Source organism: Symphodus melops (genome assembly GCF_947650265.1).
Source record: "Symphodus melops genome assembly, chromosome: 13".
Taxonomy (NCBI): domain Eukaryota; kingdom Metazoa; phylum Chordata; class Actinopteri; order Labriformes; family Labridae; genus Symphodus; species Symphodus melops.
Window position 1 is genome coordinate 5,221,282 of NC_136703.1, and position 27,776 is coordinate 5,249,057.

At 41.5% G+C, this 27,776-nt stretch overlaps 2 protein-coding genes across 5 annotated transcripts in view; both read right to left on the minus strand.

Annotated features, from left to right (window-relative positions):
* lamb2 (laminin, beta 2 (laminin S)) overlaps nucleotides 1-16,900 on the minus strand; it is a 42,512-nt gene extending 25,612 nt beyond the window's left edge. For both annotated transcript variants that reach the window (XM_079359063.1, XM_079359062.1), the window contains exons 1-4: nucleotides 16,697-16,900; nucleotides 16,385-16,453; nucleotides 1,444-1,613; nucleotides 1,215-1,350 (exon numbers count right to left, since the gene is read on the minus strand). In XM_079359063.1, the coding sequence (XP_079215189.1) occupies nucleotides 1,215-1,350; nucleotides 1,444-1,613; nucleotides 16,385-16,415 (337 nt within the window). In that variant the 5' untranslated portion in view covers nucleotides 16,416-16,453; nucleotides 16,697-16,900. The remainder of the gene's footprint in view (nucleotides 1-1,214; nucleotides 1,351-1,443; nucleotides 1,614-16,384; nucleotides 16,454-16,696) is intronic.
* A 2,595-nt stretch (nucleotides 16,901-19,495) lies between these two features.
* lamb2l (laminin, beta 2-like) overlaps nucleotides 19,496-27,776 on the minus strand; it is a 67,158-nt gene continuing 58,877 nt past the window's right edge. For all 3 annotated transcript variants that reach the window (XM_079359060.1, XM_079359059.1, XM_079359061.1), the window contains exons 24-35: nucleotides 26,993-27,207; nucleotides 26,657-26,753; nucleotides 25,085-25,457; nucleotides 24,811-24,995; nucleotides 23,963-24,210; nucleotides 22,777-22,992; nucleotides 22,527-22,671; nucleotides 22,161-22,368; nucleotides 21,813-21,954; nucleotides 21,456-21,632; nucleotides 21,157-21,322; nucleotides 19,496-20,242 (exon numbers count right to left, since the gene is read on the minus strand). In XM_079359060.1, the coding sequence (XP_079215186.1) occupies nucleotides 20,106-20,242; nucleotides 21,157-21,322; nucleotides 21,456-21,632; nucleotides 21,813-21,954; nucleotides 22,161-22,368; nucleotides 22,527-22,671; nucleotides 22,777-22,992; nucleotides 23,963-24,210; nucleotides 24,811-24,995; nucleotides 25,085-25,457; nucleotides 26,657-26,753; nucleotides 26,993-27,207 (2,309 nt within the window). In that variant the 3' untranslated portion in view covers nucleotides 19,496-20,105. The remainder of the gene's footprint in view (nucleotides 20,243-21,156; nucleotides 21,323-21,455; nucleotides 21,633-21,812; nucleotides 21,955-22,160; nucleotides 22,369-22,526; nucleotides 22,672-22,776; nucleotides 22,993-23,962; nucleotides 24,211-24,810; nucleotides 24,996-25,084; nucleotides 25,458-26,656; nucleotides 26,754-26,992; nucleotides 27,208-27,776) is intronic.

Consider the following 27,776-nt stretch of genomic DNA (forward strand, 5'->3'; position numbering starts at 1 on the left):
TATTCTGGGTCCTTTCTGTCATAAACAGCTCTGCATTAAGCAACACAGCTCACAAACAACTTTAATGAGCCTTGTGTTAAACCGAGCTCTGCAGCCACTCACTGTCATTGTTTGTTAAGATGGATCAGTTCCAACTCGTCCCTCTCCCGGTCCTTCCTCCTTTCTCCCTCTGTCGGGAGTACTCACTCATCTTTCACTTACATTTTTTCCATGAGAGCTTTTACTTCTCTCCTCTTCCTGTTATCCCCTCTCCTCTCACTCGCCCTCTCTCTCTCTCTCTCTCTGCTTCTGTTGAGATGCCAGAGCAGAGCCTACTCTGTTATTAAGCCCATCTGTCGCTGGTCAGGGGTTGCTGGCCACACTGCGGTTTTTTTGTGTGAGCGTGTGTGCAACATTAATTCTGTTTTGAAGGTTCTCTATAACTCCCCCTTTCTTACTACATGTAATAAATAAAATATTTTCCATGTGTTTATCTCTTACATTTTCCTCCTCAAGGTATTTGATACCCTGTGTTTAATATTGCTCCTCTTCTCCCATCCATGAATAGTTTTAACTATATACCCACACCTATAAGTAGAGGCTGTATTATGTTCTGCACAGAACCAAGTTTGGGAAGGGGACAGGATCTATTTAAAACATATAGTGTGAGCACTAATGCTTTCAACGACAATTCAAATCAGTGCCTTGAATTGCAAAATTAAAGATGAAATCCTGATGTATGATCACTCAATTAGCTTACTGAGAAAATAACGTTTTTTTCATTTTCTATCTAAATACTGAGCAGAGGAATCTTTGCTTTTCCTGTATTTGGTATTTGTTGGTGCAGCTGGATGTTCAGATGAAAAAAGGGAACTGTCCTTGCCACTTCATTGTGTGTGGGATTTAGGTGGAATTGGAAGCATAGAGTGAAGAATTTTGTTTTACAAAAAAAAAAAAAAAAGGAAAAAGCCATCTTCTAAGATAAAAACTTTTTTTTTTGCATAGTCCTCCATTTGAACCAAGAACAGATTTGGTCATGTGGAATAAAATCACATACTGTCTACTTGCCTGAATTTGGTGAACACTTAAAAACATGCTGCTTGTTTTTAAAGGCCAAATAAAATTAGGTTGAAATTCCCTTTCATTGCTTATGTTTATTTTACAATGATTTACTGGCATTTAAAAAAAACTGCAGTGAGATAACGTCATGTCAGATAATCATAACATCTTCTCACCATTCTCAGACTGCCACCAGGACTTCTTGCGATGAGGTTTAAAGGCAGTGATGACGTTTTCTATCCGATGATTGATAGTGTTGTACACCGGGTCATACGGCCGCCGAGAGTCACAGTCAAAACATTTCTTCTCATCCTGCAGAAGGACAAAGAAAGTCAGAGTTACATGATCAGCAGTCAATGAGAAACAAAAAAAACTTAGTAGGAAGTAGAAGATCATAAAACTGACCTGCAGATGACTGACGATACAGTATGGCTCTTTTCTCCTCATCCCGCATGTTGACGAGGCCTTTAGGTTCTTCTCTCGTCCAATCAGCAAGTCCCCGGTTGCTGGGTAACAGCTGCCATGGGCACAGCCGTGGCTCTGGTCCGGTTCCTGGCCGACGGCAGCAGCCAGCACTGAAAGGGCGGCGGGACAGGAAATTAATTACAATGCACAGGAAACAACAGTGAAAAGTGACTTCATACCCTTGTGGAGCAGCCAATCACAAGTTTGTGTTGATAAATAAAGTTGACTTGAAATCAGTGCCTTCCGATCTGTCCAAAAAAACATGTTTTTTTCCACAGGTAAAGGACCCTTACAGGCCCCTAGAGGCCCCCTACAGGCCCCATACAGATCCCTGTAGGGGTCAAAGTCTGTGAAACTGCTGAAACGACACACATTTAGAAAAATGTACATGGAGCAGATATTTAGAAAGAAGACACCACCATAATGCAAAGTGGCAATGTTTTTTGTCTCAATGAGCTGACCAGCTGAACAACAACTGCTCTCATAGATTTGTGTTTTACTCATATTAGAAAAAAAATCTCTTAAATTTCTAGAAGTTAGGACACTATAAATAACAGAAACCAAAAATGAACCATTGTCCTGTGTTATTTGTGGTCATGAAAAACACATTTCTTATTTTCGTACTTGTCGTGCTTGATAGCTCTTGGAAAAAACATTTTCTTGAAAAGTCTGGTCCACTTTGCTTCAGCGGGTTCGGAGACTGCTGCGTATGAAGGACTTATTGAGTTGGACACTGACCCCCCTGTGACTAGACAGCTACTGCTTGATCAAGAGCCGAATCAATGTTGAGACAACATCCAGTGGGAGGGGGATTATCTGAGGGCACCCCCACATGTTAACAGGCTCTGCTCTCTGCAGGGGCCCCAAAGAAGTGACCTGACCAGAGGCCCCTGCTGCAGGCCGATTCTGGGAACCAACAAATACAGGTCATACAGAGGTCAACACTGACAGAAAACCTTATTTTTGTAGACATGTTACAAATGTTAAACCATAACACATCAAGTGTCACAAAATGAGGTGAACGTAGCCACCATGACATCAGCATTTGGTTTAATGACCACCATTAGAAGACTAAAGTTTGGCATTGTGTTCTTTTTCTTGGTAGCTATAATGGCCTGAGTTCACTCACAGTAATTCTGAGCTGGCAGCGCCTAATTTAAATGATGCAGTTCAGAGTTTTTCACGCATCTCCAAAGCACAAAAACAACATTGGTCACTGTGCTCAAAGTGATCTTAGCGGAAAAAAAAAACTAAACTTTCAGAACCCTGCTACCCTAGTCAATGCCACTTCTCCTAACTGACCAATCATGGTCAGAGAAGGGGCAGGACATCCGACGTCAACCTCATCAAAAACAATGGCAGAGAAGAAACACTTGTACACTTACCCTCCTCGCATGGTTTATCTCATGCTCCCAGACTCAGACTTGATTCATTTTCCACGTCTAAAGCTGATGCTAATTCCAGGACACAATGTGACCTAACAGACACGACTGATAGAAGCAGAAGTGCAGATTGACAACCTTTGTGACCTAGCAACAGTTAGTGTTGAGGTTGTGGATGTTGGCAGCACATAAAAAAGTTAGTGGATAGTGACTTAAAGCTATAAGCTTAAGTTAGGTTGTGTATTGAGCCTTAGCGAGCTTGAATACATTTATTAAAAGATGTCTCCTGTTCATCTTTATTGTCTATAGAAACCACCATTTTTTCTTAACCAGGCTGTATGGGGGATTGGCTTTTTTTTTAGCCAGCCTCAAGAGGCCATTTAAGGAGCTGCACTTTTACCACTTTATATTTTAGCCCAGGAGGTTTCTACTTGATGACACAGCGCTGGAGCCTTGGTGTAACTAATTAGCCGTGCTATGTGTGGGAGTTTAAATAAACTTTATAAACTTTCAGGACGACATCCAGCAGGCGCCACACATTCCATGAAACTTTTTCACATGAATCTGCTCTCCTGCATGCCAGCTCTGATTGGTCTCTTTGTGTTTCTATGAGGAAACTGGTATGAGGCGAGTGAAGACCCCGGGGTCCTGCTGTCAATCTACGGTCTGTCCACAACAGGTGTTTCTAATCCTCCCTCCATACAGTCTGCATGGCAACCTTTACAACACGACAAAACACTCCTACACTGTGGAGGAAACTTCATACGATTTGGAAGTTGTCCAAAAGATAACAAGATGAACATGCAGTCAGGTTTTTTTTTCCTGTATTATTCAGCTTTATAATACAGTTTGGATCATTCACCAGAGACACACAACATATAACAGACAGCCTGACCATCTGGGAGATCTCAGCCTTACAGGCTCATATACTGCCCTCAAAAGTTCTCCAAGATGTTCCCGGCATAAAGTGTGTGAGGTTAATTGTATAATTTAACAATGAGAATTGAATTCTCAATGAATTTAAAAAAAGAGTTTTTTGCTAAATCAGCTGAAGCATTATTAAAATCTGTTTTTACCAATTAAAGACATTTGGCTCTGCTAACATTGACCTCGAAGAATTTGATTTTTAAACCGCAGAGCTGCGTCTGCATCAATAACGCTACCTTTCTAATAAAGCCCTGTTTCCACCAAGCCGTCCGCTTTGGTTCAGTAAACCTTGATCTTGCTTGCGTTTCCACAGAGAACCGTACCATAGTTTGTTAAGCCAGATAGAGATAGCTACGTCGGCTACTAGGTGGTGTGACATCATGGCAGCCCAACACAGTGGAGGCCACCATTAATTAGGTTCAAACGAAGAAGAAGGAAGGGACACATTTAACAACTTTGTCAGAGCCATCTCCTTGAGGAAGCATTGCTCAGTATGAATGACAGATGCTGACAGGCATGAGGAGACTGGTTGCAGAGCCTGCTCGTGTCTGGATGCTCTCTGCTGGTCTCCTCTCACTGACCACAGAGACAAAGAAGGTCCATTATCACAGCCTAACACCGTTGTCAGGCCAGCTGCTGATAGGGAGCCCAGCTGGGAACAGTGCAGAGGAGGATTTCACATGGACGCTCATAAACACAGATACCCAATCTTGACAGTCACTCTTGAGGAAACCAGTGTTTGCCTGGCAGCTGGACAAGTCTCAGGACGGTGCCAGCCAAGTGAGCAACACGTAGATATGAGGTTAACACACTGCAGGTCACAAACACACTGCTGCAATGCTGAGGCACCCATGTACACTTGTGAATCAACAGGCACACAGTCCTCCACGGCAGGTAAACACATTCCCTCATAGAAGTTTATAATTCAACCACAGATTCATTTGCCTTTTCATCAACACCTCCTGGATTTTTTCAAGCAACTAATTTCGAGCTGCTCCACATTTCTCTGAAAGGTGAGGGCTGGCATAACAGCCTGATAAAGAGTATCATTCCCTCGTCCTTTCTCTGAGAGAGAGAGGAAGAGAGTGTGAAGAAGCACCAACAGAGCAGATGAGAGGTTTTGATGAGTGTGGATGAGACAGAGTGCAGAGTCTGTGAACGGATCAAGGGAAGTCCCATCCAGACAACTTGATATCTGATTCTGGTAACTATTGGTACACACTCAAAGGTCTGTAAGAGTGTGTGTGTGTGTGTGTGTGTGTGTGTGTGTGTGTGTGTGTGTGACCAGGGAGGAGGGAGGAGCAAATAGACGTCTGATGTGTAATTTAATCACTGGGTTTCTTGTCGTCTTTTATCTCTGCGTGTTTTCGTCTGTCTGTCTACAAAGGCCTTCAAACCTCTACTCAGACCTGATGACATCACACACGAAAATACTCAACTGCTTGCACAACTGTTTGCAGGTTGGGGTTGCTGTTACCTGCTTTCAGAAAGGCTTGGGAGGAAGATGGACAGAGAGTGAGATTTGGCAGGCAGGTACCACACAGCGGTGGTTAGCTGGTGCGTGCTTGCCAAATGATCAGCTTTTCCATGACAACAAATGTTACACTCTCTGCTAGCTTGCAGTAAAAGAAGTATACCTACACTCTAAATAACTAGACGTGTCAGGTGGTGCATAGAAACGTGATGCTGCAGCTGTTTGCTGCGCTGGGTGTCTTCTTGCAATTGATGAGCCCAGGAGGACAGGCCCAACTCGAATGTTGTGATTTCGAGCTGCTAATAGCATTGAGACTGACTTACCTTTAATTAAACATCTCTGTGTTTGGTCTGTTTGGTTAGAGAGAAACCCAGTGATTTAAGGACATCACATATGGCTCTAGGTACTGCCAAAATATGTATATACTTTTTCATATGTATTTATTGTCGGTCTATAATCACTTTCACTGGTCATGAAACTATTAAAATGTATTAGGATAATTAAAAAAATCCAAATTGACATCAGTATTTCGGCTTTTTGAGGCTTGTGCTGCTTTGAGTGAGACGGCATGAAGTCAACCTGCTGAGGAGATGTTCTAAGCACAGCTCAGGGTACTCCTCCTCCCTCTGAGTGAAAAGTTAATATCGTAAATGTGAGGTCAGAGGTTATGTAGTGGTTGATTAGACATCATCAGAGATGTGTCTTTCTGTCTTTTCACTGTAACCATACATGGAGAGGCAGGGAGGAATGCAGGCTGACAGCTGAGAGAAAGGGGGCTGTTAAAGTGCTGCAGTGTGTGTGTGTGTGTGTGTGTGTGTGTGTATGAGCTAACAAAGCACTGTTATTGAACTAGCCAATCGTCTATAACAGCAGGATCTGCAGCATATTGTTCCACAAATCCAAAAAATGTAAAACACTAAGGTGCATTTACTGTAGAATCATTTTAATTGGACATTTGTATATCTCAAACTGTGTTACATTTCATCAATAAGTCTCCTGCGGTCGCAGTCCTGTTTCTCCGAACATCAAACCGGTGAAAAAAGTCCCAGTGTTGTGAACCTATTCTTGGCTTACAGTTGAAAAAGGCATGATATCATTGTGTTCATGCCAAAGGATACTGAAACCTGACTCTGAGCCAACAGGTCTCCCACATGAGGCAATGTCCTAACTGTCGAGGCAGCGAGACAAAATACACAGTGAAGTCTGCAGTACATCACAGTTATAATCCCACAGACAGAAAAAAAAAGTGAGCTCTGCTTTTATTCCTGAACTTGATATCCCCTCTGCTTTCCACCACAAAAATGATCCACACAAAACCTTGTCTTTAATGTGACAGCTACATGTGACAATATTTATTTACTTGGAGATATAGTGGAGACTGCATGCGATGCAGTCAATGAAAAACTCTGACCAGTAGAGAATTAAGAAAACAGACCCAGTCTGATTTGTTTCCTGGAAAAATCTCAGAGCATTATTTATGTTATAAACTAAATTTTAATTTTTCTAAGACCAACATCACACAAATGAAGTGATCATCAAACAAGCTTCAAAGCTAACGAGGGTACATTTAGATCTGTTTCATGATGCTTAGTGTATATTTCAGAGTGGGCGTGTTTCCAGTTTAAATGCAAAAGAAGTTTCTTGGCTGCTGGCAGATTTACAGCCTGCTGATATGAGAGTTACATCAGTCTCTTACTTTGACTCTCTGAGAGAAAACAGAAGATGTTTATGTTACATAATGTATATCGGAGGTTACTTTAGGGACGATGAAACACCTTCTGGAGATTCTGGACCGTACTGTACGTTGGATATCTCTCTCTGTCACCGTCATCCAAACACCCATCATCTCTGCGTGAAGGGTTTTCACTTTCGCAATCGGCTTCAAGTTATTAATGTAGAATCTACAATAAAGACAAAGCTCAATATCTTACCAAGGCTTTTTTGTGACCTATATGTTGGCCTTCACTGTAATTCGTCTCCATCCATCAAATCCCACAGAGTACTTCACTCCTCGATTTGGCTGTTCGGGGATGAAAAGTTGCTCATCACATCAACCTGACACATTCCATCGGGACCAGATTGGGAAACAGTTTGTTGTCTCATCTACCAGTTTAAATAATGCAGTAAACTGAGACAAACAAACATTTAAACCAACAGACAATAAAGCACACATGGACACACACACACACAGGCTCAGGCAGAAGGGGGTTAAAGAGCTGAACTCAACACACTGCTAAGAATATCAAAATGACAGCATGGTCAGATACAATATCAGTTTGACTATAACAGTGAGCAGACAAGAAGTGAGGAGTGTCAGAGAGCCTTTGAGCTGCGTTCCTCACGTCACAGAGTATGAAGGCAGCACAGATATTTCTGAACACCATCAGAGAACTTTGAAACTTGGGCTGAGAAAAGTCAACAGTTTTTTGTCTTCTGAACTCCCTCCAGCTAATTAGTTTACATTCTCCGTCTCTGTCTCTCTTTGCTCTGCACTTAGCTGATGGACGGTCAACTCCCACAGCCAAACATCCAGCTGTTCTGCTCCATCCTCCCCCACCTTTTTATGAGATTCATCTCCCTCCAACCCAATCTCTCTTCTCTTCTGATGACCACTAAACCCACGAGCCTCTGACTACCTCCCTACTGTCCTTCCTGAATACTCCCTCTTATATAAATACTAACCTACATGTAATGTATTGTCTTCAAACATGACAAGATGTTATCAAGGGAAATGCCACATGTTCTCAGAGAGGTCAAGAAAAGGAGACAAATCCACACTGTGAAGGACTAATAATTAATCGAGAAGGAATATTTTAATATGTAGAAAAAGCTGAAGTTAGAAATATTCAGATACAGAAGAATAAAAAGGTAATTTAACTATTTGATGTATCACAGAGCATTGGCATTATCTCCAACAGTGGTGCTGAACTGGCCTAGCCATCCAGTCCTTCATGAAAAATCATGACCCAAATATCGGATATTTTTCAATCAGATTTATCTAATGAAAAAATGGACAGTTTTGACTTCACATGGTGCAAAATGTGAAAGAACAAAGAAACAGAGAACATATGTGTGTGTTTAAAAAGGTGCTTCCGACTTTTTGACACAATGTCCTTTTCCAGACACATCTCTGTGACCCATGAAAACAGCTCTAGGACCCACCAGTGGAGAACCACTGCTCATACAAAAGATTTAAAAAAAAGTGTACATACAGCTTTTAGATGTTCCCCATTGGGTATCAATAAAGTTATATCATATCCTATCCTATAAAATAAGTCTTTTAAAAATCTACCAATGATTACTGTAGCTTCAGAATTTGTTTAAAATCTGAAGTCAAATCAAATCATGCAGGCCCAGACCTCTTTACATCTGAGCCTAATGTTAACTTCTTATCATTTTCATATACTGGAGCTGCATTCATTAGATATTTAGTCTTATCCTGGCGTGGTTTTTGATTCAATCTGTCAGTCGTGTGTGAGTTTGTCACCGATCTCTTCCCTGGCTCTCTAACAGACAGAGGCTCTCAATGAGCTTAGCCAGACACAGACTGCTACACAGGCTGTTAGATTCACAAGGCATGGCACTGCGAACAGCTGGTCCCTCTGGAGACATTCACATTCCTGTGCCATCCCGGAGACGTCTGAATCACTCCATGTTGGAAAGGAAATGTGAAACATTACAAGCAGCAGGTGGACAGTCGAGCATAGAAAAATGTTTGTTCTTAACCAAATGGAACAGCAGAAACATGAAGAAACATGAAGCGCTCACTGCCCATCCAGACTCTCCACAGCTTATATTCCCACGTTACTGACGATTTACTACTCCTCCAATACTGATCAATCTGACACAGCATTTTTGATCGTCTGTTTGACCTCTCTGCAGAACACAGGCCAGAACTACCAATCAAATAACTGTCAGTGGTGCTGCAACCCGAAACAGACTCCCTGCACAAAAGATAATCATTTATGGCCTTGGTGTTGACTCGGTCTCGCTCTGCCTCGGTCTTAGTCTTGTCTCGGCCTTGATCGCTGAATGTCTCTGTCTTGTCACAGTCCAGAAACGCTCTGGTCCCGGGTATGTCTTGTTCGCCATTCATCTTGTCTTGACTACAACACTAGCTATCAGTATAAGAAGCTAATGTGGTGACATAAAAGTTAAATTCCCAATAAAGTTGTTACTCCAACTACATCATGACAACGCTGCAGTTTTGTCTCGTCAAACAAAGTTTAACAATACACAGCAAGTCATTAAATGAATAAATAACAAAAAAAAAAAGCTAATATGTTTGCACGCCCTTTTACTTGAACTTAAACCATCAAGTAAATGGGATGCACACATTGCCAGCAGATGTCGGGTGCAGTCTGTCGGTCAACCAGCTGGACCATCAGTTTTCTCAATTTAAAAGCTGAGTCGATGCTTCCTTGGTAAGTGATTTATGTGCCGTGTGTTTGCTCTGGTGGTCAGACACTGCTCTGGGAGATGAGGATCACAGAGCAGAGTGCAGAGGGGTTCGCTGGAGGTGCTAATCAGAGTCTCTCATTTCGAAAATGTGGCTTCACTTAGAGGGAAAGCTTGGAGAAAAGTAAAGCACACGTGGGACTTGTCATTAGCCGAGTCATGCATTATGCCTGTTTAAATGTGTGTGTTAGTCTTCCTGCCATTAAATAAGCCTGATGTTTATCAGAGAATTGAGTGTGTGTGTGTGTGTGTGTGTTCTGTAGAATGGCTGTGTGCCTTTGTTTTCTCCAACTGTATGTTCCTTCAAGGGTTTTTTGGTGATGAATAGCAGTGTGAAAATCAACTCCTGCTTTGAGCGAGAGTCTGTCTTTTTTAAACTCTTTAAATTATCCAGATAATCTCCCGAATTCACCTTGACAAATCAAATGGCTGTTATTCAGCTGTGTGTGATGTGACTCATAAGACCGAGTAACTCAACTGGAGGCAGTGCATGCACGCTTCACTCCTCACTGCGATGACTCAACAGTCACTTTGCTCCGCTTAGCACACCACCAAAAACAAGTCCTCCACATTTGACTTAGTGCAGGACATTTGCCTGTCTTGCCGTCTTAGTATCCGTCATACAAAACAAAACTTCTTTTCAAACTTACTGGCAAAAGATGAGGAGCTAGCAGCTCCTAGGATGGCCACAAGTGTGTCAGGTTACCAACATCTTCCAAAAGCCTTAGATAAACAACAAAAAAATGTTTTTCCAATGCATTGGTCATTAACCACATGACCAGAATGAGCGTTTTAAATTACCAATTGAAGATTGGCATCTATCACAGAGACATCAGGGGAAAAACGGTGCACCTTTTACCTCGAGTAATAAAGTCTGACGTGTTTTAAACTGTATAAGATTGTGTCGTACATTAGCTGAGCATTTATTAATCTTACATATATAGAAGATATATTTTGGGGCCTTTTTGTCTTCACTGGACAGGAAGACCAAAGAGAGACACAAGAACGCAGGGAGGAGAGACCTGCAGCACAGGGCTGAGGCCGGACCCCCAAGCTGCTTCGGCCCTTCTTATTGGTCTTTTACCTCGGCGCTGACTTTAAGAATTTCAATCACGGTGTGTTCTGATGATGGTAGCCATCATGATCCACAAGACACAATAATACTATACCAACTAAAAGTACTCTCCATGTGCTTGGAGAAGAGTTGGGAAACCTGACTTTAGCCAAACATACTGTGCCAAGCAGTGCAAACCTCCGAGAGCTTTTCAAATAAATTTTTCCAAAGAGCCTTTCAGACGCTTTTCTTTCTGTGCAGCCCAAAATACACACAGTAGAAACCCCACTGTCTGCTCATGTACAAATACATATCTCAATGAAAGGAATGAAATGCCAAACTATGCAAACTATAAAATGTGATCGGTTAGCATGGCATGATTAAACACTGTTACATCACTTCATACTTAACTTATGGTTTTCAGTTAAGTGACTCATTTGCATCTTGTAGTTTTAAGGAATTCAAACAGAAAGTCGTCATTATTCCAATCAAAGTGACCTTGACCATGAGAAAGCTGGCTGCCGTTTACAGACCCAGAAGTTTTATTAGTAGTCTTAGTAACAGTGTGTGAGTGAGCCTGCGTGTAATTACAGGGCAACAAGTTAAAGCGACCACACATCTTGGTCGAGCTCAGCCAACCTTCCACCATAACAAATCTCAATCATGAAATATCTATCACCATAATTTAACTCTTCCTTACTTCCTTCCTTATCTACAGTTTGTCTGTTTTTCCTTCCTTCCTCTCTTCCTGCCTCCCTTCCTTCCTTATCCCCCCCTCAACCTGACATGCTGTAGTATCTCAGTGTAATTGCAGCTTGTCTGCCATTAGATAATTAGAGGATGGGGACGTGTCTGAGAGCGTTTTTTAACAAGCTGTGAACACAGCCTGTTATTACACTTGGCCCGAGGCCTCAGACAATAAAATGATAACAAACACAAAATCTGGTGTATGGAAGGATGACGTAACCTCGGATTATTATTGTTTGTTATAGAGTAATAATACCATATAAATACATGACATGACTACATAAAGTCAGAGCACATGACAGAGGAGGGTTTGGTAAGTTGATTCAGTTCAAGGAGTTCAAGTCTAAACGGTGAAAACGTTGAATCTGAATCTGAATCCAACTGAATCTTATAGCTTTTTTTTAAAAAAATCTTTTATTTACGCTTTATTTGTTTTTTTTCCCCTGCAAGTAATTTTATAGATGAGTGAAACAAAAGCGTTCTCAGCATGATCCAGTGTGCTACAAATCCAGTACCCAGGCCCGGCTGGTAGAAATAAAATTAGACAGCTCTCTTATAATAAGAGAGAGAAACGTGTTCTTCAAATAACTTAATACTGATTGTTTGCCTTTAAGAGTGGCATCTAGAATAAAACCTAAGCCTAATAATAGTTACAGGACATACACATTTTTTTTCAGCCCAGGTCACAGTCGCACCGTTTTCTTTCTATCCTGCAGCCTGAATTCATTTAGCTCATAACGCTTAAGACTTTTGACCCATGAAACATCTAGAAGGTTCAAACTGTTGAGAGGAAAAAAACACTAATTCAGCATCTCTTAAAAAACAACCTATTTTACTGAAGATTATTATATTTAACTTTTAATTCAACCCTGCTGTGAACTGTTAACATTGAAAGTGAGCTTATACATCACTTGTATGAATAGATCAGGGCTATTACTACTATAAAATATATACAGTTACACATACCCGACACAACAACAATACAACACAACAATAAGGATGCTGACATTTTCCCAAAGTAGGATGTCATATTGTCCAAACAGTCACAGAGTTTCTTTATTGCTGGTTTTCATGCCTTATCACCTCCACACAGTGAGCACATGGCAGGTTCTCCACAGTGCCAACACCCTCCATTGTTTTTAATGAGACCACCTCCACTTCCTATTTCTCCTCCCTGCTCCCCCCTCACCCACCCACCCGCCCACCTCCTCCTCCTCTTCTCTCTTCTCCTCCTCCTCTTTTCATCCAGCATAGCTCCTGGCAACCAAACGGGAAACCTAACTCACCATCCTTTCATAGAAACAAACCTGTTCCCTATCTCTCTCTCTCTCTCTCTCTCTCTCTCTCTCTCCCCACCCCTTCCCTGTGTGTCTAAAGTCTTTCTCTCCTTCATTTCTCTTTGTCCCGATTCTTTCACATCCCCCACCCCCGTCCCACTCTAATTTTTGAGCTCTCTCTCTCTCTCTCTCTCTCTCTCTCTCTCTGGTGGTGGATAGCAGGCTTTAACGCACCATTGTTCTGGTATCCCCACATTTCCGGAGGCTGCCGTTTAGAAAGGCTTCGGGAGCGCACTCTCTCACTCCTACTGCCTAATGCCAGCCCTCACCTGCCCACACACTCTCACACACACACACACACACACACACACACACACACACACACACACACACACACACACACACACACACACACACACACACACACACACACACACACACACACACACACACACACACACACACACACACACACACACACACACACACACACACACACACCTCTGAGGAGGACGTCAGTAGTTTGACAAAACTTCATTCCTTTACAAACGAACTTCTAAGAAAGGTGAATTACAAAGGATTTACGCAGATCCTCTTTCATGTGAATGCTTTCTTCCATCTTTCCTTCCTCCCTTCCTTCCTTCCTTCCTTCCTTCCTTCCTTCCTTGAGAGATGAGTAGTTGTTCTTTCAACTGTGTTAGTAAATAACATTTTATGAAAATGTATTTGCAAGTTGACACGTACAATACACACCATCTAAATTAAAGTGCTAAAGAAATGTTGCTTTTTGATTTCATGGTTTTTTGCACAAACTTTAATTTGCAGGAGAATATTTCCGCAATTATGCACACGTGAACGCACACAAACAAACACGTATGCACAAACAACCAGCTTTCAACAGGTCCTTCTTCTACCCCCACCACCACCAAAGAAGAAGAATCGAACTGGAAGGTGAAAAGAGAAGAGACACTGCGGATGCTTTTGTCCCTGTGATCCGAGTCCTTTCACTCTCACTCTCCTCTCAAAAACACACACAATCACACACACACTCCAATTAACCCCACCTCTGACCCTATAGGGTTTAGACACGACCTTTGACCTGGAGCTTCTGCTCAGAGGCGTCAGGAGTGTGATTGACAGCTTCCCATCTCTAAACTGACAGAGTGTGACATGTCTGGACACACACTTGTTCACATTTCCGCTCTTTGCGCCCATCCCCTCCTCTGACTTGACACTAATTCTCTCTTAACAGGTTGTAAATATAAAAACATTAAGAAAAGAAAAACATACAATATACTCCTAATGACCTTCTCCTTAAACTTACTGTCATTCATGGAGGCATTTGGTTAATGAAAGCTTTACCGAAGACGACCAAAACTGGTGAAAATACTACTCTTGACTTTTGTCGGGGCTAAATAGCTAAATATGCTAAATATCCATTTTCACTTGTTTTAACTTGTATTTTCCATACACTGTTGTGCGGTCCTCAGGAAATTGACTGTCATTTAAACTAAACAGTACTTCCCAACCTTTTCTCCTCAGAGCAGCCCTACTTGTATCAAAGAAACGCTGAGAAACCCAAGGGCCCAATCGAACCAAGAAACGACACGTGACTGACTGAAATGTACACACATCTTAAGTGTTCATCGATAAAATCCCTACACAAGGTCTACACACAATCGTTCTTACCAACATACCTTTGTATAGACTATCCGCGAAGGATTCTATTATGATTTTAGTCAGTATGTGCAAATCTAATTTTGACAACCTCAGAGCAGACAAGATAAATGTTCTTTATAGATGTGGACATCATGAGGAGGAATAATATAAACAAATCCTCCAAACATCGTTCAGAAGAACACAGTGCTGATCCTAATAAACATAACAAATTGTTCTGTTTTGAATGCATTGCCTTGCTTGACTTCATACAAACACATTTCATATTAGTTTTTTAAGTTAGCAGCACCGCAGCATCTCATGCATGATTTTTATTAATCATGTTTTATTCTTTCATTTACAAATCACACCCTGCTCTTTGTTGTCTAAAGGCAGACCCACAAAGTGAATTGGAGGGAGATTAGGAGTCTAAGTGGGCGCTGTTGCTGCTCTTATCCGAAAGTATGATAAGGACACTGGAGACTTGTCCTGTTTGTCCTCTCAGTATTGCCCCGAGGCATGACCCTGAACCACAGCATCCCTCCTTCTCCTTTTGGTTAGGGCCCTTTGTCAAATGTCATTTACATCTATATCTACTGCAATCCTCTGTGATTTTAAAAACAAGTGTAGAAACCCTTTAAAAAAACCTCTGACAGCATGTTTAGCAAATGTATTGAAGCTACCTTAATTCTCATGCTCTTCTACTTGGGATGTCAACAAGTATGCAAAACGGACACTTAAAGAATGAAATACCACCTGTGAGCTTTATCAGGAGCTGCAGCTGCAATCAGTAACTGAGTCTAAAGAGACAACAGCAGGCACTAATTGACTTTAACTGGAGCAATAAAAGCATTGTGTTCAGCTTCAGGGAACAATGCACTCTGACACACTTTGTTGAGTTCAATTACTCAGACAAACAATTTGTTCCAGTGATTTTATTTCGTCTCAGATGGAAGTGCAGGTGTCAGATGGAAATATGACCGTTTTATTGTTCTTTTCCTTCCAGTAAGTAAAGGAGATAGAAACCTTTTCCTTTCTTTGTGTCTGTCCTTCACACAGACACATGCATACATTTACATGCAGCACTGGGTGCATCCTGAAGAGTCTTAAAGTGGGGAGTGGGTGTCTCTATTTGCGGACTCAGCTGGGCTGTTTTAGGAGGACCATAAACAGAGCGACACCACCCACAGAGAGAGACAGTGACAGAGAGAGAGAGAGAGACAGAGACAGAGAGAGACAGAGAGAGAGATAGGAGCGACCCTGGAGATCCAAGAGACCTACGCTCCCATCAACCCCACATCCAGGATGTTCAGGCTCCTGTTTGTAGCCTACCAGCTCGGAAACTGGTTTTCTGCACAAAGCTCAGCCACGCTGGCAATTTAATATGAAATCTGCTCTGGAAGTTAAAGTGACCATTTTTATTGCTATACTGTAACTTTATAAACAATTCTTTGAATATCAATACATTTATGAAGATTTTAACAAATGTGTTCATGAAAGGACACGAGTTAAGATTTACTTTAGAGTTTAATAGATTTTTTAATGTCCCTAATAACGTCACTTTTTAACTTTAAAATGTTAATTTTGGATGGAAAACGTCACCTCTGGTCAACGTATATATTAGCTCATAACTATTTTTCCTCATTGAGAGACTAAGAAACTCGTTTCAGGATCTTGCTTCTCAAACGAATAACAGGCTTTAGTGGAGCTTTGATTGGTTAGAGACTTTGACTTGGACTCATCTGCAGCCTGATTATGAACCCGTGAGCGCCATATTTCCCATGATTTATCAAAGGAAGCTCAGTGACCTGCAGACAGTCTGTATCTTTCATCCCCGCTCACTGAGTAACATCAGAGGATTCATTAAGAAGCTGAAAACATGGATTGACTTGTACAGTCTACTCACCGCAGACGAGAATGAGCAGCGACGCCTCCATCTCTCAGCGCTCATCCACCCGCGGAGCAGCGCTGCAACCTGTGACGGCCAAGCAAGTCCCACTCTTTCAGCAATTTAATGTGACTTTTCAGACAGGTATCAGTGTGTTCCTGCGTGCTCTGTAAAACAGTGACTTCCCTATAACTCCTCTTAGCAGGTCTCCACAAAGTAAGGTGTTTTTAACTGTACAAGGTGTTACTGTGTATGAGCCTTCCCTTCTCCCCCTCTAAAAGTTTGACGGCTTATAATAAGTCTACTAATAAAAAGCAAGGAAACACTTACCGTGTTTCAGAGGTGTCGTTTCAGATGTTCACTTTTGTTGTTGTGTACGGTCCCCGAGTCTCGTGTCCCACTTCCTGCGGAGTTCCCGGACAGATGCGGGTCTAAGCTGCGTTTGCGGTGAGGAGCCCTCCGCTACTGCGTCTCTCTCTCTCTCTCTCTCTCTCTCCGCTGGAAACCCCGAGCTGGACTCCCGAAGCGGAGCGGAGCAGAATGGGGACGAGTAGGGGGTGATGGGGGGGGGGGGGGGGGGGGGGGGGGGGGTTGTAGAGGTCGGGGGAATCCCCGGGCGGGTAAGCGAGGTATAGTCAAGAAGAAAATTAGAGTCCGCTTTTGTCCACGGGGGGCGCCAAATCAACACTTGATTAAAGTTTTAATAAAACATATTCAAAGCTTATTTTAAACTACCTTTCAAGCTCTGTTTTACATTTCACCCCATGGCACGTGAATGCGCTGAGTTTAGATGCCCACCGTAAATCAATTAATGTTCAGCAGTAAATTAACACGAAAGCTGCATATGTGAAACTAAAGAAAAGTAAGAAGAAAAAAAAAACACATACTCGCACACGTGCAAAAATTAGCTGTATAACACTATTATCATTTCAATGGGAAACTTGTAAATGTCAATAAAAACTGGGCTCAGTGACAAAAAAAACTGTGAAGAAAAGCAGTTAGGCTTCTACAAACCAGCTGACAAGTTAACTAAACATTGTCATACCTTTTTCCTTTTAAATGTCTCCTATTATCCAGTGCTACTACTTCACATGTAGCCCAAATATAATACATAAATGATAAACTGGTTATACATGAAAAACAATGAGGTTCTCACATGGCCACCAGAGGGCCCCAACGACTTCTTGAAATGTCCCAATTTTGTATTTTATTTTTCAAATACTGCATATTCCTTCAATTGACAGTGTTACAATGGAGGTACAGAGAAGAAATAAATATGTTTCATTAATGAGTTATCAGATCTGGTCTACTAAAAGTGATCAGAAGCAAAGTTTTAGCTCCTTGTTTTATTTTGGATACTTCTGCAAGTTGTCTTCTGCAGACCCACTGCATGTTTTCCAGTGAGCCCCTGTCAGTGTCTGTGAGAAGGAATGCACGCTCCCTGCTGGATGGATTAGATTCCCTTTGATTGAACCCAACAAGTAGTCTAATCTGTGTCCGCACACAGACCACAGCTCCCCTTTCCGTCTCACAGCATGAGGGCCAACAAGTGGTTTATTAGAATTACAGTAAAATCAGTCATGCAGTGGAAAACACATGCATCCGATCACATAATTCTTCCACCTTGATCACAAATACAGTACAGTGCTACAGGTTTACAGATCCCACACTGCCAGCAGGCTTTCTCCTCCTGAATAAAGCCTGTTATAAATCTCTGTCATATTACACATTCCCTGAGCTGCAGGAGGACAGCCTCTCTTTGTTAGAGCTCAGGATCCAGGGCCATAATCCAACAGAGGAAAGCAGAGCCGAGTGTAAGGTAGTGTAAGGTAGCCTACAGGTACACAAGGAGGGACGCTGTGCTTGAACACAGAGCTGGGATAGCAACAGCAGGGATCCTTAATGTCAGTGGCTGTGATAAGAACTCGAATGTGGTTACACTGTGGAGGATAAAAACACCGATGATCATCAGTGTGTCATAATGAAATGAAAGTAAAACCCAACCCAGTGCAGGACTTGAGTACATCTTTGCGGTATTTGAACTCGACCTGAGTGGTGTTCATGTCATTCAACTTTATATTTGAACTCAGATATATTTCAATCAGATGTACTTTTCTACATCTATTTAAAATATTACAAACCCACACACATACCTCTGGTCTCTTGATTTATAAAATTGTAAAATGATTCAGACAATCTTTGAACCAACAATTCATGGTAAGAGCTCGACTTCCGTTTTTTTGTTTTTTTCTTCGCTCGCTCTTGTGAAGCCAAAACAAATTGACATCAACATGTCGATATGATGATCTGGTAGCAAACTGTATTAATGCCCAACCAGCATGTAACAAGCAACTTAAGCAACTATTTCAAATCTTATTCCAGGGCCTGTGAGGAATATAAAAAAACATTTTTACCATCGTATATATTTTTTTAAAATCAGACCCTCTACAACTTATAAGATAGCTGTTCATGCTGTGGATGTTCTACGAGGCTAAACACCAGATAATTGTTAAGTGGTCAAGTCTGCCATTGGGTACAGACTTTTGAGATCACGCTTAAACTGCCTGCATTGATATCAAAGCAGTCAAAGAGGACTGATACAGTAAAGTAACAGATTTGGAATAATAAAAATTAATTTTAAAACATAAGAATACAATGTACAGTTACTCAGTTATCTTGCATCAAAATAACCATTCAGCCAACCGATGTTTTGTTTTCACACCAGACATTAAAAGTAGGAAATACAAAGTTTTCATTAACTCAGTGCATCACAGCTTTCATTCATGTAAAATACTTTAACTCGTTTTGTCCTACATGTCAAAACATTTGCTGGGAAAAGGGTTGTTGTTTTTTTTTTACATTTTTGAGAAAGTTGGGTGTCGAGAAAGTGAAAGAGATTTCAGTGAGATTAAAGATAAACACTGAAAACAGAGAAAACAAAGCTTTGCTCTGTGATGGCGCCCTCTTGTGGCAATTCATCAAAACATAATTTACTGTAGCCAAAACCAGTGGTGTCGTGCAGGTTGTCCACAGGTTGTTCGGTCTCCTTAAAGTATCCCCTCTGAGTCATACCATTTATTGACTGACTATATTTAGTAGTTGGCTGCATCATATTAAAAGGACACATAATGTGATCATGTACACACAACTGTATCACATTTATTTGTCTCCATAATTACACCTCAGAATCTTTTTCACTTGACAACACGCATTCGTTTAATCAATGTCTGTTTTGTAATAATAAAAAAAAAAGCTTAAAATTCAATTTCAATAATCAAACCTTTGCATAAGTTTCATGATGGGAATGTTATATTGTAAATACTAATGTGATCAAATTACAGTCAAACACACAGTAAGCACTTTTGGTCATAATAACACATTTCTGATGACATCATCGGATATAGTTCTTCATTTTATTAATTATGAAAAATCTTTTATCTGATATAATATACAGTGAAACAAACACTCTCCTCAGGTCAAGCACCTGTGGTAATAGCTTAAAGATACCATTCAGTAGATTACTCATATACAGCAGTGTACATGGGGTACAGTACATGGACAGAGGAAGGCATTTTGGTGATATAACACTTGACAGGTAATGTGTAAAACTTGATACATTTGTGTGAGGAAAGTGGGCATACCAAAGCAGCATATTCTTTTCATGGGTGTTTTTCAGTTCCCATCAGTCATAACTCTGGTCTGAACTACAGCAGCGAATGGGAAACGTAGAAGTGTAACCTCAGTTACAGTTACTGTACTTCTTCACCTGTTCCTTGATATCGTCTCGCACCCGAGTAGCGTTTACCTTCAGCTGGTCCAGCTCTGTGCGCTGCCTCTGCATCTGCTGCTCGTTGCTCTTGAACTTTTTCTCCAGTTCTGTGTGATGAAAAGAAAGCCGGTCAGAACAGGTGAAATATTACCGGCTGAACTTCATCGAGGCTCATTTAAACATCCACAGGAATCATACATAGAGGCTGTCATAGATACCAGAGATGTTCTTCGTTTGCTGTGATTAAATTCATTGCCTGCCTTTAAATCAACTCAGTACAACTTAAGAGCTCGCAAACATAACCCCACACAAGGTGAATAAAAATAATCATAATACCACATATCTGTTATGGCATGATTGTGGAAAAAAAAGCTCCTTAATACACATGCTATGGCATTGCCCAGAAATAAAAGCAGCAAAATATGTTAAATGTAACATTAAAGTATGTCACTGTGCCCTGAAACATGTTTGTTGGGTGTTAGAGCGAATGGCAAAAAATCAGCAAATATACAACGTCTTTAAGCGTTGGCATTCATTGCTGTGAAAAGAATGATCCTTATGAATTGGAAAGTGAGAAGGTTGAATTGTTTTTGTTTGAATATGTTGAAGGACTCCTAAGAACGTATAGTGATGGAACGTGCAGCCTCGGCCCTGCAGGGATTTTATAACGATGAACTTGATTATTAAAGAATACATAAGTGAGAGAACTATAAGTATAATTAGTTTGAATAAGCAATGAAAAAAAACTTTAAGGAAGAAAAACCCCGCCCGAAACAGTGACTATGTGTCTCTGTGCAATCTATTATGTTACTATATTTCTGTAACATAATCTGGAATCTCTCACAAAGTGTCTTTGTGTTGTGTAGGCTATTTGTAATGTATGTAGTGTGTTGTGCTGTCCTTGTATTTCGTCTTATTATACAAAACAGAATCTTCATCAATAATAAAAGCTACATTTTAAACAGCCAACGCGTAGATTACCGACAGACTGCTAACTCCCATTGCAGCTTCCTGTACTCACTCTTAAGTTGGTCCATCCCCTTGCTTGCTGTGTTGAGGAGGTCCACTGCCTCCTTCTTGATATCCATCGCCCTCTTGTTAATATTGACCAGCCCTCCAGACTCCCCGCCGAGAGAGTCGATCTTCATCTGCAGCTCGCGATACCGCATCTCTGTGTCGTTCAAGCTCTAAACACAAACACTCACAAATGTTAGTTACGATTATGTTCACATTGCATCAAGAAAATCCCAAAATATCCAATTCATTTATTCATTCTGCAGCAAACTTTTCACACCACGAACAACAAGCCCACGCACTCACCTTCTGCAAAGATGTGGCTACATGTGTGGCGTTGTCGGCCTGAGCTTTGGCGTCCTTCGCCATTTGTCTGTTCTGCTCCGTCTTGTTCCTCAAAGCTTCCACACCCATGGAGAGGTTATTTAAACGCATCATGACATCCATCTGCTTCTCCTCCAGCTGCTTCAGCTGGTCATCCACCTGAGGGGAGACAACAAAGAATTCAAGAATGAAGGAGGCAAGCGAAGAGATGTCGGAGAATACACGCAGAGCTCTGCTGTGGAAAAGAGTCAAATGAGTGGTAAACTAAGCACTCTGAAGGGAGGTGGCCATGCACTTAAAATCAACTCGCCATCTTTACACATGCAGAGCCAGCTGTACCTCTGCTGTAGCATTTCTTGTGCTGTTGATGTTGTTCGTGGCCTCGTTCAGGGCTGCTCTGGCTTTCTCGATGGCCTTCTCAGACACATCCAGCACCTGCTTGGTATTGTTGACTGCGTCCTTCACTCCCTCTGCTTTAGTCCTGCACAAATGAAACTGATAATACTGATACATTCTTTTTTAATCAATGACTATATAATGAAGGCATTGTGGAGCAGCCTAGAGCACCTAGAGAGCATTTAACTACAAGATCATGACCTTCTTTTATTGATATTGTGATGCTCTGCATATTTCTTTTTAAACCTCACGTCTCACCTCAGGTCTGTAATGTTTTATGAAATGTCTTACTTGGCATCTTGAGCTTTGTTGAGCAGCTCTTTGGCCATACTGATGTGTTGGGAAGTTTGGTTGACGATCCCATCCACATTTGTGAGGTTTGAAAGGCTGTCCTTGATCTGCATAATCATTTTGTCTATCGTGGTCTTGTTGACTGGCAGAGTGATGGACAGCACCTTCAGAGCCACCTTCTCTATGCTCTCTGGATCTGCTCCCTCCTCTGGACAGCGAGGAAGAAGAGAGAATGAAGTCACTTACAGATAAATGCCGGAAAATATTTTCTCTCACAGCAGGTGTAATTCAACCACATTATCCTTTGCTGATGTACAGTAACAAGAAAAGTTTGCCGGATGACCAGTTTGAACATCATCAGTTTACCCGTGAGGAAGTCTCTGATCTTCTTAATGAAATCTTTGAGCTTCTTGTTGTTGTTTTCAAAGTGGTCCTTCTTCTTCTGGGCTTTCTCCAGAGTGTTCATGGCCTGGTTCTTTACATCCTGAGTCAGAGCAGCTATATCCTGGAACTGGACAAAGAAAACAGAAATGTCAAGTTGACAGAAACGTTCTCGTCTCTCCGTTCATGGCAGATAAGAGGAAATAAAATCAGCCCCGGACAAAACTGTCAGCACCTTTCGGGCCACATTTTGCAGCTCCTCGTTGGCAGCAGTCAGACTGTGTGTGACGTTCCTGGCGTGATTCAGCGCTGCTACAGAAGCGCTCACTGTCCCGTTGCATCCTTCACCACCACACACTGTGTTGCCCTGATTGTCTCGGCAACCGGCACCTCCGCACTGGCTGTCTGTGCAATTGCCATCTACACTGGAACTGCCATGACCGCCACATACCTAAAAGGGGAAAATCATTAGTTAAATGAATGTTTTCACATTCAGATATAGAGATCTGGAGCACCTTCAAATTACCCACACAGACGATAAGTTCATCTTATATGAGAATAAGTTAAAGGCAGGGTTGGTCATTTTTGAAAACTAGCATGATTTTAAAAGAAGGATTCCCTCAGTGCTCCATCTGCACCCCCTTAGCCCAGGCTTTTTTTTTTTTTTTTTTAAGATTTGTTTTTGGCTTTTATGCCTTTATTATAGAGGGAGGACAGTGGATAGAGTCGGAAATCAGGGAGAGAGAGTGGGGAGAGACATGTGGGAAATGGGCCACAGGCCGGACGCGAACCCGGGCCGCCCGCGCGTGAGGACTGAGCCTCAATACATGGGGTCGCGCGCACTGCCGCTGCGCCACCGGCGACCCCTAGCCCAGGCTTTTTTAACAGCCAGAAGTTGCGTCAGCTCACCACTAGAGGCCGCTGTGCATTCAGTGTTAATTTGTTTGAAAATATATCAACAAGAGTGTGTTGCTCTCTTACTTTCAAATCACAAGGATCTGCTTTGTTATATATAATATAACAGATCTTATACAATATAATATAATATAATATAATATATATGTATACAAAAAGTTTCACAGACAGGGGGCACTGGTTGGCAACAAATACAGATTTTTTTCAGACTTCCTTTTTTTTTAAAAACTTGAACTACACTAACATTTTAAATCATAAACGGAATACTCAAAATATATGAAACTGGGAATAAATTAGTGGCAAAAAATATGTAACACGTAATATGTTATTATGGATCACTTTTTTTTTCCATGACAGACTTTTCCTTTTGCCTTTTCTTTAATGGCTTGGAGGTTATTTCTTTTTCTTTTGTAAGAGGCTGATTAATTCTTAGTTTAATTCTTAGTCAAATAATCAGATGTATAAATAAACTTATCGACCAATCAGAGAACCTTACACCGACCCACCTTGTTACTGAGGTGATGAACCTTCTTATCTAGGTCGTGGGTTTTCTGCTGCAGCTCGTTTAAGGATTTATTCTGAGCAGCCAGAGCTCGGAGGAACTTGTCTCTGTTGGCGTCCAGAAGGTCTTCGGTGACCGCGCGGGTTCCTTTGGACTGTTCCACGGGACTAGAGGGATCGGACACTGAAGCGTTGCATTTCTGCTCAGCCTCCACTGACTGCTGATAGTACTTCTTCACTTTCTCAAACTGATCTGTGAGGAAACAACAGCAGGTCTTATGAGTTGTTGTTGTAAGTCATTATTTTAGTTTGGATGAGGTTCAGATAATTGGGTCACCCTGCAGGGTCTCTTTGCCTGGATGGGAATACATTCGCAAGAAAAAATAGTCCACAATTCTCTACGTTTTGTAAACTTTTACATGTTGTTTCACTGAGAACACCACTGTGCTCCTCGTAAAACAAAAACACAAGGGCACCAATACTACATTAATAAAGTTCAGAAACTTCAAGTCGATTTTTGGTCAAGTTTCACAGTGGAGCACACGGATCCTTCCATCTCAGCTCTATGTCTATTTTCTCCAAATAATTCAGCTTATCTTGGTATAAAGATTACATTTTTAATACTTTCGAAACAGTTCTGAAGAATCTCCTTAGCGTGAATATGAAGAACTCACCCCAAAGTATTGATAGAAGCAGAACATCCGTGTTTAAGAGAATTTCATTGGTTACAAGAAATGTCAGTCATCGGCACAGACGCATGCAACTGGCCGTCAGAACAAAAGGTAGCACGTCCTTATTGGTATAGTATATTGTTCATTTACACTTTCTGTTTGTCCAAATCTGAGCTTCTTACCTTTAAATCCTGACGTGAGGTAGTTGTCCAGCAGGCTTTGTTTTTCAGCCACAGTTGTGTTGACGTCTCTCAGTTCTTTCTCTAAGTTAGTCAATGTGTTTCTCAGCGCCTCTTCTTCTGTGGATGTTGTGTTTAGCTCTCGAGCAACGCTCATAAGACGCCCGTCAGTCAGGGCGATCTCAGCCCTGGAACATGTAGACCAAGAAATGTTATTTATTATGATCTTGTACTTATTAGACAAACTCATAATCTAAAACTGGAGTGACATCATCACCTTAAGTCATCGATGCTCTGTCCAATCAGCTGGTGGATCTTGTCACTCTCTTCAGAACTGATCAGATTCTTAACCTGCTGCAGCTTCCTCTCCAACTCTATGATACGAGTGTCCCCGACTCCCGGTGTGACCCCGTTCTCCAGGATCTTCTGGATGACGTACTGGATGTGGTCCATGTCCCTCTTGATCTGACACACAGCATCGTCCCACAGCTGGAAGCACGGGTGACACTGCACACAGCTGGGGAAGGTGCCGCTGAAGCCGCGGGCACATTCATCGCAGCGCTTCCCCGCCGCTCCCTGTCTGCACTCGCACGCCCCTGTTACTCTGTCACACTGGGCCATCTCCGAGCCCTGGCGATGGCAGTTACACTCTGCATAGAGGGAGGACACAGGTGGTAAGGACAGAGTGGAAAAAAACACCGACGTCTTAAAAAAATTGGCAGAAAAGACTCGACTTCCTCAGGATGCAACATGGAAACAGACTTACACTTAAAATAAAAATATTCACTTTAAAATAGAAAGGTTCATTTTGGTATTCTACAGAATAAAACTATGAGAACTGATGAAAATTAAAATGAGTATTTTGTCCACCAGTGGGGATCTAATAAGTAAACCTATGAAGCAACACTGTGTAGAAAATTTGCTTTGGTGCACTTTGGCGCCCACTGAAGGTCTCTGAGTGCAACTGCACTGTTAGACAGTGCTGGTACCCCTCATAGACAACGTGACTGACGAGGTGCAATAATTTTACTGGATTTGAGCAAATATGACTAAGGCAAGCATCTTCAGCCATTCGTTTGCAAACTCTTCACATGTTAAGTATCTGTATTTAACTGTTGCCGTGTTTATAGTCGATGGCTAAACAGCTACATTGGAGAGGGTCATTTAGTGTGCTAACAGTGTGTGAGGTTCAAAACTTATAAAGCAAACCCTAAAGATCAACAAGGCAGAGAAAGTTTTCAGCTTAAGACAAAAAAATGTTTTCATTCATTTGTCTGCAAGCCTGAGACGACCTCGGCCCACTACCAAAGTTACACATTGTAGTAAACAGAGGATAGGGCCGCGCTGTGGACGCGGGAGGTATGCGTTTCTCCCTTTTGAAAATGATAGTGCTGTTAAATCAAAGACAACAGAAAGGTCAGCACACTAAATGTGCTTTAAAGAACGTATTATCTGAGTCGAGCCGCAGTGACAGATCACCAAATAAAGCTGCTGCTTCAGAGTTCATGAATCGTGTTGATACTTCTGTCTCATGAATACTGAGGTTACTGCAGCTGCACTGTTCATTTTAAACAAGCAGAACGAGCGCAGCCTGGAGATTTTCACACTGCTTTAAATGTTGAGTTTAGATCGTCTGTAGTAAATGAGGCAGGATCATTTCATTGTTCTGTTATTTCATCATTTAAAGAAACAATGTATGTACTCTGGTGTGATTGCTCATCTTCCACCAACATAGTTTTTTATAGCTTTATTGAAAGTTTACAGATACTATCTACTAGATACTTATTGACTTTTAAAAATGTCCCCTCTTTTTCACAAGTAGTATTTTTGAACTCTAAATGTGACTTACCTTGACACTGCACCCTTGGGTCCCCCCAGTGGAACTGCTCACACTCAGTGCACTGTCTCCCTCCAAATCCTGGCTGGCAGTGGCACTGACCTGTGAACTGTAGAAGTTAGACAGACAGATTAGATTCTAAAATACTGAATGACTACATCTGATAAAGGAGAGTTTTTCTTTGCGTGAAAGTTTTCTTCATGTGATGCAAAAAGCGTCATATTGCATCACATGAGGGTTGGATTCACGACCATTCAACACTACTACCATGTTTCTAATGATACAAAGCTTTATGCAAATGGGTGAAGTATCCCTTTAAGGCTCCCTGAGGCCTTCTTGCTCCCTCACCATGTTGCAGTGACTTCCCAGGGTGTGCTGTGGGTCACAGCTGCAGGGCTCACAGCCTTCATCCTGTCCATAGTTCCAGTGATTCGGAGCACATTGGTCACAGTTGTGTCCCGCCACGTTCTCCCTGCAGGGACAGGCTCCGGTCTCTCTGTCACAGTGGCACTGTCCATCACTGCACGCAGACTTTATGGTGCCAGCTGTCACACAGGTACAACCTGAGGAGAGGGGCAGAGTTTAGATACACAAACAATAAGCACTGACATACATGCATTTAAAATTATTGCTTTTAAACAACTTTTTATTCAATGCATCGTTTTCCTTCAAACGATTTTTATTTTCTCTTCTAAAAGATCAGAAAGAAGTAATTATATATATGAGGGGTGTCCCGATCCGATATTGATATCAGTCCGATATCAGCCAGAAAACAAATATCTGATTTTTTCTGACTATTTTAGATTATGCATCTAAAATCTCCGACATAAAATGATCCAATAAGCAGACCACTTTCTGTATACTGACAGTAAAAAAAACTAAAGTGAACTTGAATTGATTGCACTTTAAAAGTATCATTTCTTTTTATTGGTTATTTTTCAGGGTCTTCTAATTATTATTTTTTTATGTATTTTATTCATTTGTAGAATACTGTAGATATCATGTTGAAGGTTAAAATGATGTAACCAATTGGTTAATAATAAATGGGTCAGTTTTTCTCATACCTACTGTTGTTGACTATTGTTCCCTGTTTGAGTAACATCACTTGATCAAGCCTTTTCGAACATTCAAC